Below are 17651 nucleotides of genomic sequence, written 5' to 3'. Positions count from 1 at the left end.
GCACCCACTGTGCCCAACAGTCAAACCCGGCCAGGACACTCCATGCAGGCCAGGGAGAGGGAGTCCTTCTCCCAACCTCCCCTGTCCCCACATCCAGGCTGCTGTCCCCAGGCCCAGAGATGACACCAGGGGCACCTGCCAGGCCTCGCCCCCTCCTCCTGTGGAAGGCTCCCACCGTCAGGACGTCCTCTCAGCTCCAAGATGCCCACAGAGGGCACGGCCCTACCGCACATGGCACTATTCTTGCAGACGATGTCGGGAGAGTCACCAATCCCCGGTTCTGGGCACCTCAAGGATGACGTGTGCCCATCAGCACCTCCGTGGGGTTTCCCTGTGTCCTTGGCTCAGCTGCAAGGTGCTCCCAGCCGCCTCCTGCCCTTCTCCGAGTGTCCTGACAGTCCCGTCTCTGGGCAAGCAGGTGTGTGAGCCGAGTGCAGGGGGACAGGTGCCCACAGGGAACCTCGAGTGTGACCATTACAGCCCCACATGGCTGGTCTCCAAGTGGGGGCCTGCAGCAAAGCCACTGAGCAGGTGGCGTCCAGGGGCTGCAGCCTTGTAACTACAGCCTGTCAGCAGATGTGTCCTTCCTTGGAGACTGTCCTCCAACTCGAAGCCTCGGTGCCCGCCCGCCGGCCCACCACGGGGCCAGGGCAGGGACACAGCCGGGAACAGACTGGGGGAGTGAGAAACTGACACTTGGTCTTGTTATTCCAATCTCAAACGTCCTGGCTTTTGTCAGCCAGCTTGAGAGACAGAAAGGTATCTTTTGCTGACTTTGGTGTGTTTTGATTTAAAATCTTCCTGGTGGTTATTGGAAGCTGGCACCTGGAGCCAGAGCCCAAGCCCTAAAGAAGGAGGCAGAACACCAGGAGAAATGGAGGGGGGAAGCTGGAGGGCCCCGAGACCCTCAACCCGCAGCTTCCAGGCCAAGGAGGGACAGGAATGGCCAGTGACACCAGAGGGGTTGCAGGGGGATCCAGGTAGGAAGGTCTCATGCTTAGCTTGCCAGGAGTGGTCTGCAAGGTCGAGGACAGGCTCTGACCCACCAGCCCTGCCTAGCAGGCAGCTGTGGGGGCCTTGGGGGGCAGGGACCCAAAATCTAAGGGGTGGCTGTTGCTGAGAAGCAGCAGAAATAACCACTTGCTTCAACCTCCATGCACCCTAAACCATCCCTACGGTTCCCTTTGGCCCTTCTGTGCCAGCCGCTGGGTCAAAGGAGGGTCCTGCTCTCCCAGAGCCTGCGCCCACCGGGAGGAACCACACGGGAGTGGTAGTGTTGAGGCCATCAATGCACAGACACATGTCCTGCAGCAGGGCGGCCGCGTCAGCCCAGCGCCCTCCTCTGCAGCCCCAGATGGGCCCGAGGAGGCACCGTGCCCACTGAGGGCAGCGCCCAGCAGCAGACGGTCACTTGTGCGCACTCGCTCCCAGGAGCCGGTGCCGAGAGGAGCGTCCGAGGGCACGCAGCGGGACACCTGACCTCGCAGGTGGGTGGCCCTCCCTGCACATCTCATCCTGGGGTCTGCACTGAGAGACCAAGCCACACAAATGCTGTACATACTTAAAGAAAGAAACCTGAAAGCAGCGATGCCTGAAAACCAAAACCAGAATGAAATAAAGTTCAGTGTGAGCACGTCGGGAGCGTGACCGCACACACAGCTGTTCTGAGAGGCGGGAGGCTGTGTCTAATGGGACGTCATCCAAAAACAAAACAAACGGAGACATCTCAGACCGCATGCAGCGGTCCTGTGGGTGCTCCCCGGGGCAATGATGCTCTGAACCGACTACAAAGATGCACGGAAGAGCGAACGGTGTTGATGGTCCGTGGGATTTCCAGCTTTGGGGAAACAGACACAGGTCAAAATGAAAGGAGCAAAGTCATCCAGCGAATGAGTTGGAAACATCAGTACGAACTCAGAATTTGTTCTTACTCTTCTGGAAAGTGAGAAGCTAACGATCTCCTGTGAGATCCCAGAGTAGGACCTGGAAAACCACTTCCTGCCGGAAGGAAGCAGGGCTCCCGGAACCACAGATGGCTTGCTGTGCCTCGGGCTGGGCTGGGGGGTGGATCCTGTCCAGAGTGACAATGGCAGGGCAGTACCTGCTGACGGGATGCGTGCATCAGAAGTAAGAACACACAGACTGGGTCAGGCACACCCAGTTTCTACAAGACTGTGGCTTCCCAGTAACAGAACGGAAAAGCAGGAGAGAAGAACCCCCCGCCCGACCTTGGCAGGCTCTAGGGCACTGATTCCTCGAAAATTGATCGGTGCCGAGACTCAACTATTTACTGTTTTTGAGGATAACCAATTAGCTGACGTGTGAATGTTCTTGTTTTTTAAAGAATCATGAGTGAATCGGCGCAGGAAAAAGGACAGAATTAAAAAACCATGCGGCCCAAATCCCACTGAATTGCCAGCCAGGACAGCTGTCGTGGCACCCCTGGTGTGACGTCATGGGGAGCAAGTGGCAGGTGGGTCATACGGGCACCACGGGAATACCTGGGGCAGGAACTACCCGACATCGGCCGGGGAGGCCCGCAGGCTCCGGGGAGGTGACAGATGGGGGGAGCACCTGGCATCCATGTCATGCCACCCCGAACAGTTTGTTAGCGCTGACATCCGAGGGCCACAGGCACATTCCCCGTTTTCTAGTTCCTGTGTCCTGCGACGGACATGTAGAGGCCTTGCCGAGGAACTCCTGCTTGTTCTACTCTGCCAACCCCAAGGGTCAGGAGCCCACACCCCCACATCCACCACATGCCCTCACACTCTGGCCATGACCCCACCGTGTCACCCAGGCCAGGCACCAGACAGCGGGGGACATCCCAGAGCCCAGGGTCCACATCTCCCAGACTGTCTGGCCCTGCCGTGCCCCTCCTCTCAGGGACTGTGGGGCTGCTGTGACAAATGGCATCAGGCCCTGTGCCATGAGTTAGCCCAGACACATGTCCCCCTCACCCATATCCTGCCTGGCCCTCCAAGGGCAATACGCATGAGTTGACAAGTAGGTGACACGGCCCAGCAGGAGTCAGAGCCACTGCACCTGCAGTCTCCTGAGCGGGTGACCAAGGTGTCCTGGTGGCCAAGTCGGGCTCACGGGAAGGACTGCCAGCCAAGGCTGTGAGCACGAGGTGAGGGACGTCCAGGACCAGACAGAGGGTACAGACGTCAGCTGCCATCCAGAGGGGGTTGTGGGTGCCAGAGTGGGGCCTGCTGTATCGTCTCTGCCTTTGTGCGCATGTGAAATTTCCGTAAAACAAATTCTACAGGCCCTTGAGGGCAGGGCTGGGTCTGACTTGTACAGGCTGCACCCCATCACCTAGAGGGGTTCGGTACACAGCAGGCCAGCGGCACACAAGGTAGGTCGGCTCCGCACACAGTAGGCACTCCACAGTGAGCACTATCTCCTCGGTGCCACTGGGGGAATGTTCCTTCACACCACAGGCGGGGCTGCCGTCCAGGCCATCCTGCCTCCCCTCTGCACCTCCCCCCGCGTGCCCAAGAGCTACGCGCTCAGCCCCCAGGTTGCCGGGCTCTGCACATCTTCCCAGGAGGAGCCACCACAGGTGCTGAGTGGACGTCCCCTCCCAGAAGGAACCAGTGTGAAGCCGCAGCCGTGGGCCACATCTCTGTACACAGAAGCAAACACAACGGAAACCACCGGGCGAGTGATTCTGGGGAGAAGGACCCCAAGGCCCCTGCTGACACCCGCCAGCCAGGCGGTGACTGTCACAGCCCAGGGAGAGCCTGGAACCTTCTCCCAAAAAGGACACATGCGGGCGCGTGGGAGCGGGTTTCTACAGACAGCCAGAAACAACAGTCTCTTCAGAATTCCAAACACCTAGTGGTTTTCCAGAAAGCAATATTTCCTGCTAATTAAGGAATAATTAAAGAAACCCAGGCTTGTTATTAACAATGCAGGAAGCTCAAAAAAAGTAAAACGTGTGACTCCGCAAAAACCACAGTCATTCTGGACCTCCCCTCCGCCCAGCGCTCCCTACAGCGTGTTCCCCCCTCCCCCAGTGCTCCCCCACGGCATGTACCTGCATGTGCACACACGTTCTGGAAGGGGGTTCTGCTCCACGCTCGTCCAAACGCAGAGCCTCGCCCTTGGGTCGGTCTCTCGAGTGGAGCACGGACGATACACGCGCTGCCTCCTTCCTCAGGATGGCGGCTGAGTCCTGGCCACACGCGCTAGGCTCCCGCCTCCCTCCTGGGCTGGAGGGTCCAGACGGACCCCTCGACACCACCCCGCCCACGTGCAAGCCCGGCTGCTGAGAGCACAGCGAGCAGACGAACACGCCCCAGGCCCATGGCGGGCAGCTCGGAGCGGCGCCCGGGACGAGGGAGTCCGAGCGGCAGGGAATCGTGGGCCGTCGGTCTCCTCACGTTTCACGGGCCACAAAACCCAGGCTCTGGCCCCTGGATGGAGCCCAAGGGAAGCCTGAGGAGGACGGACGGGGGCAGGAAGGACAGACCTGAGCACACACCCCAGCGAGCTCTGGCTCTCGACGGCTTCGTCCGGAACCCGCAGAGTGACACAGGGCAGAACGGTAATGCGCCAACACGCACATGACAGTCTCTGAGCAAGTGTGGGTGGAGCCAGACAGACAAACGGTGCTGAGAGCCTCTCTGGTGTGCTGCCGCCTGTGGCCGGGGTCGCACCCTCGGCGCTGTCCTGTCTTCCCTCACAATCTCCAACACGAGGCCCCGGGCACCCCTGCCCCAGCCCCGAACATCCCCACCCCAGCCCCGCACATCCCTGTCCACTCTGCACGCCCTGCCCACTCCAAACACCCCCATCCTGGCCCCATGTACCCTCGCCCCAGCTCTGAACACCCCTGTCCGCTCCACGCGCCCCCATCCCAGCCCCACAGACCCCCGCCCCGGCCTCAGGCACCCCCATCCCGCTCCCAGGTGTCCAGTCCTGTGGGTCGCTCCCACAGCATGCACGTCGGGGACGATGCAGACTGGCCCAGCCCAGGGCCGGGGTCCCCGGTGAGGGCCCACCTGCAGACACAGCGCACCTGCAGGAAGGCCCAAGTCCGGAAAGGAAAGGCCTCTCAGGCCATCCAACCTCGCTAACCGCCCACTGGCTCATGTGCAAATCAGCCGCCTTGCCCCGGTGTACCGCCTACATTGTCCTAAATCCCAGCGTGTCCCCTGTCACGGGCCAGGCACAGGCACCTCGGGGCTGAGAACTTACAACAGTATAACAAGGTCTGGCTGGAAACAGCCCCCAGACAGGGCCTCAGGGCCATGACCCAGACTAAGGACCGTTGTCCTTGCCTGTGCGGGGAGCAGGCCGGAACTCGGGCCTCCGCAGCGGGCACAGTGAGACCCCAGGCCACCCTGGAGCTCAGGAAGGAGGGACATCGGCTTCAGCCAGCTGTTCGCTTTCTGTGGCTGTCAGCTATGGACGAGGGGTAAAGGCCAGCCACCACGGAGACCAAGGCAAATATGTGCTCACTGTGAGTCTAACTGCCCAGCAGGGACCTTCATGAGGACAGACGTGCTGGGTGGCAGCGTGTGAGTTTCCCAGCACACCGGCAGGGGTCACTGCCTCCTGCACACCAGGCTCTGACACACGTGCCACATGATCTCAAGAGGGGCTCAGGCAGTTGGTGTGAAAATACATTAAACAAATACTTGGCACCATCGATGCCCAAAACAACAGACTGACAATTCTCAGCTGCCAGGCATGACTTTGATGGGGCGGAGGGTCCACACTGAACTTCCAGAGAGGGAAACATAACCCCTGAGACCCACACCGTGCCAGACGGACAGACGGGTGGTCCCACCTCACAAGAGACAAGGCCGGTGACCATACAAGTTCAGCATCAGAAACCATCCAGAATGACGGAAAAGGAAAAAGAGCCCCAAATTAAAAAGGATCATCAGTGGGCCGTGGGACGTCAAGATCCAGATGCAGGTGAACCGGGGTCCCCGAAGGAAGGGGGAGAAGCATAAAGAGTGTCTGACAGCTTTCTCCCCGAAACGACAAAACTGTAAACCTACCGATGCAGGAGGCTCGATAAACCACAAGCCCAACAGCCATGAAGAAAACCACACGGAGTCACGTCAAGATTGAACTGCTTCCAACCAGCGGCCAAGAGAATGTCTTACGAGCAGAGAAAAAAGACGTCTTTCACGTGTTCGGACAGAGGAGCCAGGTGCAGTGGGCAGGTTCCCGCTGAAAACACACAACCAAGCAAGCACCTGCTGGCCCACCATTCTGCAGATGGTGAAAAGAAATTCTCAAAAGTCAAGGCCAGATGAAGACTTATCTCAGAAATAAGAGACAGAGAGGACGGGTTGCCGGCCCACCATGTGGGAAGCACGGGAGGAAGTCCTGTGGTGGGAGGAAAGCATGGCCACGTGGGCATACCCACATGGCCCAGAGCCACAGAAACAGAACCATGTAAGGAGATACACACCCCTGCTTGTGACCCATTTCTGCAAAAGAGAACGGTCTGTGGGAACAAACAGGGTAACGATGCAGGGCTGAGCTACAGCAATCAGCCACAGACCCCAACGCAGACCCAGCGACATGGTAAACCGTTATGACCCAAGAGCCCACAAAGACACTCAGGCAGGGTCACACAAGACACTCAGCAAACCCACAAAATGGCAGAAAAGGGGAAACCAACAAAAACAGATGGAATGAGGGGCGCCTGGGTGGCGCAGTCGGTTAAGCGTCCGACTTCGGCCAGGTCACGATCTCGCGGTCCGTGAGTTCGAGCCCCGCGTCAGGCTCTGGGCTGATGGCTCGGAGCCTGGAGCCTGTTTCCGATTCTGTGTCTCCCTCTCTCTCTGCCCCTCCCCCGTTCATGCTCTGTCTCTCTCTGTCCCAAAAATAAATAAAAAACGTTGAAAAAAAAATTTAAAAAAAAAAAAAAAACAGATGGAATGAATCAACACTGGGACAGACTCAACCCACCACACTGACAACACAGCCAGCGACCGCCGACCATCAGATTCGATGTAACTTAAGGTGCAAACAGGCTGGGAAAAAAAAAAGGGAGGGAAAAAGCCATGCCTCCTGACGATAATCAAAGGAAAGCTGGAACAGTTACATTAACATAGGACAAGCTCAGATTTCCAGGTAAACAGGTCATGTCTTTATTTTTTTTTTAACGTTTGTGTATTTCTGAGAGAAAAACAGAGCATGAGCAGAGAAGGGGCAGAGACAGAGGGAGACACAGAGTCCGAAGCAGGCTCCAGGCTCCAAGCTGTCAGCACAGAACCCGATGTGGGGCTCAAAATCACGAACTCGATCAAGATCATGACCTGAGCAGAAGTTGCTTAACCAACTGAGCCACTCAGGCGCCCCTAAAGAGGTCATTTCTTAACGAAAAAAGAGTTTATTCCTCAAGAGGACCCAAGATCCCTAAATGTTTACAAATCGAATAGCAGAGCTCGAGAGCATAGGACGCAGAATGGGCAGGACTGAAGGGAAGCAGACGAATCCATAACTACATCGGGGAGCCCGATGCCCCCACTTGGTGACGGAGGAACACAAGATCATGCAGGAGCGGGTGCACCTCACTGCTCAGTCACCAGAGGAGACCACATCCTGAACCACACGTGTAAGACGACTCAAATTCCCTGAAAAGTACTGTTCTCTGACCACTGGAGAATTAATTTGGAAGTCAAGAATAGAAAGGCCTTTGGAAAATCCCGCAAAAAACATACCTCTAAGTAAGCCACGGGTCTAACAAAGATTAAAAGGAAAACCAGAAAAGTATTTTGAGCTGAGTGAAAACAAGAACACGACGTTTCAGTAACTCGGGGAAGCCGCCTCGGCAGCACACCCGGGCAGTTCGCAGCACCAAATGTTCACGCTGGAAGGGGAGAAAGATCCCGATCGGTGGTCTCAGCTTCCACCCCACGAGGCTACAAAAACAAGAGCAGAAGAGAACCAAGGGAAGCAGAAAAAACACAATAAGAAACATCAGAGAGGAAACCCATAACAGAAAAACAGAGAGATCATCGAAACCAAAAGCCAGTTCATCAAGAAAACCACTACCACTGATAAACCCACAGCCAGAATGATGAGGGGAAAAGGGAAGACACCAATCATGACAGTCAGAAAAGGAAGTGATGTGTCATTACCGATTCTACAAACATCAAAAGGACGAGGAAGTTCTGTGAGCACCTTTATTCCACTCATCTAAATAACTGACCTCGAGTGGACACATTCCTTGAAAGACTAAGACACAGAAAGCAACCTGTCCAGCCTTACTTTGTAAAAATCGCATTTTTAAATGAAAACTTGCCCAAGGACAACTCCACGCCCAAATGGGTTCACTAGCAAATTCTGTCACAACTTGAGAAAAAATAACAATAGCAATTCTACAGAAGCTCTTCCAAAAAGTCGAACAGGAGGGGACGTGACCAAACGCCCCCAGGACACCAGCGAGACGAGATCCCACATGAAGACAATGGAAGACAAGAAAGCCACCAAACAGTGTCCTTCAGAAACCTAATGGGAAGACATCTAAACAAGATTTTAGCACACATGTGCACACTCACACACGCACACCTTCACACACATACGTTAACGCATGTGTGTGCACATGTACGTGTGAGCTACATACACGTGCATGCACACAGGCCTGTACGCAACACACTCATGTGTACGTACACGCTCACATGCGCGTACACACCCCACCACGTGTCGCACAGCCCACCAGCCACGCAGCTCTGACGTGTACAGTACATGCTGTCTACAGGGTGTACCCTTCCCATGAAAGAAGTATTTAGCCAGCGTCCCAAACACAGGTGCATGTCCCGGTGAAAGAGCCACATAGCGAATAAAGAGGCCCGTCTCTCACACACCAGCAAGACGGACAACCTAGAAGAAATGGATAAACCCCTGGAAACACACAACCTACCAAGCCTGAATCATGAAGAAACAGAAAATCTGAACAGACTTCTTTCCAGGAAGGAGGCTGAACCTGAGACCAAAAACCCCGCAACACACAAAAGCCCAGGACCGACGGCATCACCGGTGAACTCTACCAAACGTTACAGAACACCAATCCTTCCCAAATTCTTCTCCAAAACAGAAGAGAAAAGAAAGCTTCCAAATTCACTCTACAGAAGCAGCATTACCCTAAAACCGAAAACAGAGTTTTCGAAACAAGAAAAGACAACGCTGGCCAGTATCCCCGGTGAACGGAACACAAAAGTCCCCCAAAAAGTATAGCAAACCTCTTCCCACAGTATGTTAAGAGAGAGGATCATTCAGTATGACCAAGTGGGATTTATTCCCAGGGAGGCAAGGTAGGCGGATTGATATTCGCAGATCAATCAGCATGACACATCACATGAACAAGAAAAAAGACAAAAGCCATAGGATCATCTCAGCAGAAAAAGCATCTGACAAAATTCACTGTCCCTTTCAGGATAAACTCAACACAGGGGGTACAGAGGGAAGGCCACGTGGGACCCGCCTACAGCACACCTCGTCCCCGTGGGGAAGCCAGGAGAGTTTTCCCTCCAGGATCAGGAACCAGACAAGGAGACCCAGTCCTGCCGTGTCCCCTCAACAGGCTGTGAAGTCCCAGACGGGACAGTCGGGCACAAAAAGGGAACCCAAGGCGTCCAACTCGGAAAAGAAGTAAAACTCTCTCTCTCTGCAAATGACTTAGTATCTACCCTAAAGACGCCACCAGGAACCTGCCAGAGCCAACAGATGACTTCAGTAGAGTTTCCGGAGGCAAATTTAACACACAAACCTGCTGTTGCACTAACAACAAACTCCTGGAGACATTGAGAAAACAATTGCACATACAACTGCATCAAAAACAATAAAATGCTGAGGAGTAAATTTAATGAACAAAAATAAGAAAGCAAGTCTTATGATCCGAGGAGACGTTTGGAATGTGTGACACCCCCAGAACAGGCCCAGGTCCCCCCCCATCAGGTGCGCCCTAGGTTGGGGTGCCCATGCAAAGGGACATTAATGTCACAGCCGGGGCGTAGGCCCTGCCTGGGCCAGGGTGACACTTACCGCGGCCAGTTCGTCAAACGGTGGGGGGCGGGGAGTGTGCTTACCGTGGCCAGTTCATCAAACTTGCCGAACAGCTCGTTGAGGAGCTTGACCAGCTCCTGTGCCGTGCACTGCGACGCCAGGCCCGTGAAGCCCACAATGTCCGCAAAGAGGATGCTGCAAGGAGAAGGCCCAGGCTGCCTCCTCCGTGGCCATGCGGGGCCCAGCCTCCCCGGCAGACTGCGACCCCTCCACGCACCCCAGAACCCACCTCCCTGCTTAGCCTCAGGGCGGGCTGGAGGGGAGGGTCCCACGTTCCCACTTGACGGGCAGCAGCACGGGGGCTGGGGAGGGCGGGGGACGCCCTCACAGCCATACGGGGCCTGAACGCCAGGCCACCAGCTCCTGCTCACCCCCCAGGGACACAGGGGGCCCAGTTCCACGGCCACCATGCCTGCGCCCAGCCCAGGGTGGCCCATGACGGACCGTGGCCAGTGGCTGGTGAGCAGAGGAACATGATGGTAAGAAGTGTGGCCCTCCTGCCAGCTGACATGGCGACAGGACATCGGCGTTGTTGGACCGCCTGGATCCCTGCGCCTCACGGAGGGGCCCCCTGGGTCTGCATCAGGGCGAGGACTCATCTTGCCGGGTCGGAGCCTCAGCGTGTGGGCGTCCGTTTACTGCAGAACTGGGTCCCGTCCATGCCCACCCGCCCGCACAGCCTCCTTCCTGGACACTTGACCATCATGAAGTGACCGGCAGCACAGACGGGCCGTCGCTGTGAGTTTTGCTGGACACAGTTCTCGTCCATTCCTTCGGCCCTTGAACGTGCCACCCTGGCCTCCCCGCCTCCAACGATCCTGGTGAGAAATCACTCGTCGATCTCCCCCCCCCCCCCCCCCCACCGCTTTGCCCCTCATCTCTGGCTCTTACGATTTGCCTACGACGTGTCCAGGGACGGCTCTCTCTGCATGTGTCCTACCTGAGCTTCGAGACATTGTGAGCCATATGTTTTTCAAATATTCTTTCTGCTTCTTTCTCTCTTTCCTCTCCTCTGGGACTCATTGCATGTGTGTTGCTGTGCTGTCCAGGGTCCCTCGGGTCTCTGAGCCTCTGTTCCTTCCCCTTCACCCTTTTGTCATTCTGTTCATCGGGCAAGATATTTTCAATTGTCTTTCGTCAAATTCACCAATTCTTTCTTCAGCCTGCTCAAATCTGCTCAACGTTGAGCCTCCCTAGTGAACTTCGTGTTTTATTTTTCAAATGTGGAATTTCTGATGTTTTTTCCATAATGTCTACCTTTGTATTGGTATTCTCCACTTGATGAGAAGTTATTCTCACACTCACTCTTATTCAGACAGTTTGTTATTTGCACATATTTAAGATGGGTGGTTAAAGTTTCGTCTGGGCTCCCTCAGGACGGCTTCTCTGGACGGCTTTTTGCATTCCCATGCGAGACACGGCTTCGTGTTTTCTTGCACGTCACATGTATTTTTATCGAAAAGTGGATAATACGGTGTGACCACTCCGAAAATCAGAACCCCTTCCCACCTCAGGACTGGGGTTGTTACTATTGCCGTTTATGTCGTTTGATGACTTTTATGAACAAATTCTGTAAAGTCTGTTTTCTTTCTCGTGTGGGGCCATTAAAGTCTGCGTGGTTAGCGTGGCGGTCGGCCAGCAACTGGACAGGTTTCCTCACGTGCCCGTAAACAGTGAGTCTCTTGGCGTTGGAGGGTGGGCACTCGGCCAACTCTGTCTTGTTCTGCTCTTCCTGCTCGCACCCGGCCTCAAGGTCAGCCAGTGATGACAGACCGGACACCTCATGGTCTTTCCTGAGTGCGCACATGGCCCTACTACCCTCATGTGTGGTCCTCTGGTTCCCAGAAGCATTCCCACAGCCTTTCAAAGCACCCGGCAGACCTCTCCTTCCCCAGTTTTTTAGCACCCCGCTCCTGCCTCTGCCATTCTCACTGCCTCGGACAGCCGGGAGGTTAAACAGTTGCCACTGATTGTGGTTAACAAATGTCCCAGGGCAAAAGCTGCTCACACTGAGCGCTGAGTCAGGTCACATAGAGATAAGCCTGTGAAAAAGGTTTTGCAGGGAATTCCCAAACGGTCACGTAATGACAGCCCTCTGAGGGTTTTCGAGGCCCCAACCCCATTCTGTCCCCTCTGGTGGCTGTCAGCAGTCAGGTGTCAGGATGTGGCTGCAGGTGCTGCCTCTCAAAGCCATCACGGTGCTGAAGACAGCAGAACAGACATGTTAGATTCCACATAGCTTTACTCTTCTTACCCAGATTGAGCTGTTTCTCTTCAATAAATATTCCTGGACTCTTGCAAGAGTTTGCTTGATTTCCAGTGTGCTGACAACGTGGGCTCTGACAGTTTCTATCAGCACTGTCATCGCTTCTACGGAGGAGAGGACGTTCAGATGTCCTTCCCCCCATCACTGATGGCATCAGTCGATTAGTTGTAAGTCGTGTGCTGACTGGGGACCTTAATCCTGGAGTGACGGGGAATCAGTGAGGGACTGTCACAAGGGTGGCGAGGAGGACAGAGCCAGGTTCACATCCAGGCTGTGGACTCTGATGCTGCCAGAGGGTGGCTAGGGGAGCTGGGGCGGAGCCGGGGCCGGGCCCTCAGCTTCCTCTCCTGTCTCAGGACTGTCACACCTTGCAGCCGTCAGGAATAAGGCACCCACCAGGGTAGAGATTTTTCAGCCTCAAAGGGAAATGGTGATTTTCCACATCTGGCTTTGCTCTCCCAGGTCAGAAAAGAAGGAGGGGAAGGTATGTGGGCTCCCTGCTCCCTGCTGGCCCCTACCTGCTGCCCCAGGGCATCCCTGACACCTGCCGCCTTCCTGCTGTGTGCACCTGCTCCACACCCCTCCCCCGGGCACCCCCCGCCCCACCCCGGGACTGCTCTGGTGGCCTGGTGACTGCAGAAGGCTGGGGCCACGTGCCCCCCATCGTTTCCCACCAAGGAGAGGCAGTGGGTGAACGGGAACGTCAGCAGCAGCCAACCCAGGCCCGGCCCCAGCCCCACCACTCACTGGCTTCACTTTTCTGAACCTCAAATTTCTTCCCCTACAAGTGGGGGTGACCGTGTCCCGGCTGCCTGGGCCAGAATGCTGGCCCCACACACTGGGCACTGCGTCCTCCGCAGAGAACACCACTGGTCCCTCCCGAGAGACCCCGCAGTGGGAGTCAGCGTGTGGTGCTGGCAGGCTGGCTGGCACACAGGGATGGCTCGGGGGCCCAGTGGGGACGGGAGGGCAGCCGCAGGCCTTGGCTCATTCCAGGTGGGCTAGCACCTGCCTGAGGGGTCCCAGTCCACAGCACTCAAAACAAACACAAGGGGCTTTATCCTTCTGTGTCTGCAGGGGCCCAGGGGCAGGGAGACCCGACACCAACACCCAGAAGACCCAGAAGAACACTGAGAAGGGAGAGAACGTCGGTGTTGCAACCACCACCGCCTGCCTGAGTGGCGCTTAGGTGAAGCGCAACGCTCAGCCAGTCCAAGTACCTAAAAGGAATCACGCGATTTAACAGGATAAAATTCTTTTTAATCGTGTCTTTTAAAACAAGGAAGCAAACCACGGGGGGGCAAGCTAGTTCGCCTGACGGCTCAGTGTCCTCACCTGTAAAATGGGAACACTCTCTACCTCCTGGGGCTGCCACAAGAGAAGCAGAGGTCTAGGCCACCCCAGACCCTGGCACCAAGGAGAATGATGCTCAGCTATTAGCCCGACGTGGGCCAACTCCCACCCCAACGCCACTGCCCAAAGGGGGCTCAGGACAGAGTGCCGACCCTCTCCAGCCACGCAGGACGTGGAGGGTGTGCAAGAGGGCCAGAGCAGCTATGACACCAGTCACCCAAGGAGTCACCACACCCGGCAGGTCTGCTCACCTGGGCCTCCCCTCAAACAGGGGCCTCCCCTCCACTCCCTCCCCTCCTCCACCTTCTCCTCCTCCCCCTCTTCCTACACCTCATCTTCCCCCTCGCTCCCCCTCCCCCTGTACCTCATCCTTCCCCTCCACTTCATCCTTCCCCTCCCCCTCCCCCTCATCCTTCCCCTCCCCCTCCTCCCCTCTCCCCCTATACTTCATCCTCCCCCCTCCCTCCTCCCCCTTCCCCCTCCTCCTACACCTCCCCCTCCCTTCTCCCCCCTCCCCCTCCCCCTCCTTCCCCTCCCCCTACACCTCCCTCCCTCCTCCCCCTCCCCTTCTTCCCTCATCCTTCCCCTCCCCTTCCCCCCTCCCCCTGTACCTCATCCTTCCCCTCCCCCTCCTCCCCCTCCCCCTCCACCTCATCCTTCCCCTCCCCCTCCTCTCCCTCCCCCTCCACCTCATCCTTCCCCTCCCCCTCCTCCCCCTCCCCCTACACCTCATCCTTCCCCTCCCCCTCCTCCCCCTATACCTCATCCTTCCCCTCTCCTCCTCCCCCTACACCTCCCCCTCCACTTCATCCTTCCCCTCTCCCTCCTCCCCCTTCCCCCTCCTCCTACACCTCCCCCTCCCTTCTCCCCCCTCCCCCTCCTCCTCCTTCCCCTCCCCTTTCTTCTATACCTCCCCCTCCCCCCTCCTGCTCCCTCCCTTCCTCCCCCTCCCCCTCTTCCCCCTCCCCTCTCCTCCTCCCCCTCCCCCTCTTCCCCTCCCCTCCTCTCCTCCTACCCCTCCCCCTCCTCCCTCTTCCCCCCTCCTCCCTCTTTCCCCCTCCCCCTTCCTCCCCCTCCCTTCTCCCCCCTCCTCCCCCTCCTCCTACACCTCCCCTCCCCCCTCCTCCCTCTTCCCCCTCCCCTCTCCTCACCCCCTCCTCCTTCTCCTCCCCCTCCTCTGTCTTCCCCCTCCTCCATCTTCCCCCCTCCCCCCTCCCCCTCCTCCCCCCCTCCCTCCTCCCCCCTCCTCCACTTTCACTCAGTGCCCCAAAGCCCACCATTGCCAGGACAGTGCCAGCCGTACCTCACGTTGTCATGCCGCTGGATGTAAATCTTGTGGAAAATCCTCTCAGGGGGCTTCAAGAAGTCCTCCTTCATCTCCATCGCAACATTCCGGGGCAGAAGGCTCATGAGCAGCCGCTCCTGGACAGGGGAGACGGGCCCGCGTGATACAGCAGGGGCCTCCTGCGAGACCCGTCACCCCACCAAGGTCGCTGCTGAGCCCTGTACAGGGGCTGCAGACCCTGCCTGGCCCCTGAGTCCCAGAGGGTCATGCCCAGGCCTGGACGGTCATCGCACAAGTAACTGCTCCCAGAGGGCTGGAAAAGCGCCAATATCGCCCCCAGAAAACACAGGCCCCCCCCGGCCCCCCCCACCTGTTCTTCGTGCCCACACGCCCATGTGCCCTGGCTTCACTGAGCAGGGGTCAAGGGGGCGGGGGACACCACTGCCTCCAAGTGGGACAGCCCGGCCTCACTCCCTACTCCACCGCCCAACACGGCCTGAGAGGGGCCTCGAGACAGGCTGCGAGGGCCCGTCTCCCAGGACAAAATGGTCCCCTCACCTCTCAGAGATAAGCAGCGTGGCCCATTGCCCTGGCCTTGCCTTCTGGTTTCTCCCTTCCTTGCAGGGCTCAGATGTTTCTTTCCCCACAGAGAATGGAGCAAACGTCTAAGCTTTTCCAGAGGAGCCCGCTGCTCCAGGGCCTCAGTTTCCTCATCCAGACTGCCTGTCTTCCCCTTCCTGCCTGACCTCACCCCACTGGCCCCCGACCAGCTGCCACACCCAAGGCCCATCCCTGTCCTCCTCACCGCCCTTCCCACCCTGCTTTGGAAAGCAGACAGATCAGAGTTTAAATCCCGCGCAGAGTTAGGTGGCACAGCCTGCTTCTGAGGGCAAACGCGGCCTGAGAAGGGGCGGGAGAAGCCTGCCTCCCATTCCATCCCTGCGGCCCGGCTCCCCCTAGCCCCAGCCCCTCAGCCGTGGCCTGTCCCATCAACAGGAACTCTGGCAAAGCCCTCAGGCACCTGCACCACCCCCAGCCCAGAGCAGGCAGCCGGGTCCCCCCACCAATCGGGCCCTGGATCCACTCCACTCTGCAGTGTGTGAGGCCACGTCCCTGACTGCAGCAGCCACAGTCCCGTGCAACCACCTCAGGAGGACCATTGAAGCAGCAGTGACAGCAGTCACAGAGCCCACCAGACCTCTGGGGCTGGGAGGGCTTCACCCCTCTCGCTCCAGACTCCACAGAGCAGGGCACATGTCCAGGAAAAAGTACTGCAGGCCCTTGCAAAGTCCCCCCAGGTAATGTGTCTCCGTGTAGACTTCCAGGGGGAAGGCCAGACCTGGCGCCAGGAGGTCCCGCGTGGAGCTAAGCCTGTGTCAACGAGGCCTGTCACGGTCCTGGCCCTGGAGCCTGTGCCCGAGCCCTGTGTCCTGAGCGAGGCCCAGCACCACCCCGAGGCCAACCCACACAGCTGCTGACTGGACAGACTCCGATGCAGAAGAGGGACATCACAACAGTGCCGCGGCCCGTGGCCACTCTCGACATTGGTCACCTGGGGAGACGGGCCTCGGAGGGGACACAGAAGTGTCCAGGCTGAGCCTGCGAGCACAGCCCCAGGGACAAAAAGGCCACCACCCGGGCTGTGGGAGCGGGTGTGTGACCAAGGCCTGGCTGGGTGGACGCTGACCCCTTCCTTAGCTGAGGGGCCGCTGGGGTGAGGCCATGTGAGAGGTGAGGGAGCTCGGGCAGGGGCTCACTTGGGCCACCACAGGGGCAGCAGCAGCAGCAACATGAGCACACCCGGAAGCTTCTGGAGATGCCCCGAGGCACAAGGCGGGGAAACACAAGGAGCCAGACACCACGGAAGGCCACCCACGGAAGGCACCAAGAACACAGGGCAGCTCGCATTCTCTCCGGGGAAGGCCCAGCGTCACAGGGCCCCACACCCCTGGGCCCCCTGGGTGGCCAAGCCACATCCAGGGACTCAGTGGGCACTACCCCCAAATGCCCTGCACGAGGGTCCCTGGAAAGGACGGCAGTGTGGCCCAGCATCCCTGCTCTGCCCCTGGGATGGTCGGTTCGGCCCTAGCCGAACCCCATCCCATCACAGGGACGGCGGCAGGTGCTCTGAGAAGGGCTGCAGCGCCGCGGGGCCCCACTCCCCATCACACTTGCCATACCTCCGGGTGTGCTCAGGTCCCTCACCTGCACCTACAACGGGACAGGAGGACCCGGAAAGGCAGAGACAGGAAAGACGTGGTACCAGGTGCTGGGTGTTGGGAGAGATGCCAGGGTAGAGCCGGCCACTGTCCCCAGAGCCCTTCTCTACCCCTAGCACAACTGTCTAGCCCCTTACTGATACCTAGGCCTGACGACCTGAAATACACACTACATCATCCAGCCTCCCACTGTGGCCAGTGAGATAGGGTCCAAATGGCCACGTGAGAGCTTCTGGAATGTTCCTTATAGACAGCCTGTCTGTTGCTGGGGATATAGGCATGATGGCTGGATCTCTACCTGCCATCTTGATTAATGAGGATGAGGTCCCCATATTAACAATGGCAGACCAGTTACCAGAGGAGACTGGGTGGTAAGGGCTGCGTGGGTCAGCTCTGCCACATTAGCCATAAGGGGCCTCCCTGCAATCTACATATGAGGGGACAGGAATGCTCTCGCTTGCATAAGCCATTGTCACAGGAAATGCAT

General features: G+C 57.8%; 1 protein-coding gene across 1 annotated transcript in view; it reads right to left on the bottom strand.

Moving 5' to 3' along the window:
- The window catches only part of ADCY1 (adenylate cyclase 1), a 113118-nt gene that overhangs the window by 64886 nt on the left and 30581 nt on the right, over positions 1 to 17651 (bottom strand). Inside the window, exons 3-4 of the mRNA XM_019450965.2 lie at positions 14964 to 15082; positions 10065 to 10176 (exon numbers count right to left, since the gene is read on the bottom strand). Of these exons, the coding sequence (XP_019306510.2) occupies positions 10065 to 10176; positions 14964 to 15082 (231 nt within the window). The remainder of the gene's footprint in view (positions 1 to 10064; positions 10177 to 14963; positions 15083 to 17651) is intronic.

Source organism: Panthera pardus, unplaced genomic scaffold (genome assembly GCF_024362965.1).
Source record: "Panthera pardus isolate Hobbes unplaced genomic scaffold, ASM2436296v1 HiC_scaffold_8, whole genome shotgun sequence".
In the NCBI taxonomy this organism is placed as follows: domain Eukaryota; kingdom Metazoa; phylum Chordata; class Mammalia; order Carnivora; family Felidae; genus Panthera; species Panthera pardus.
Note: the sequence above shows the minus strand (reverse complement) of the source record. Positions and strands in the feature narration are given on the sequence as shown.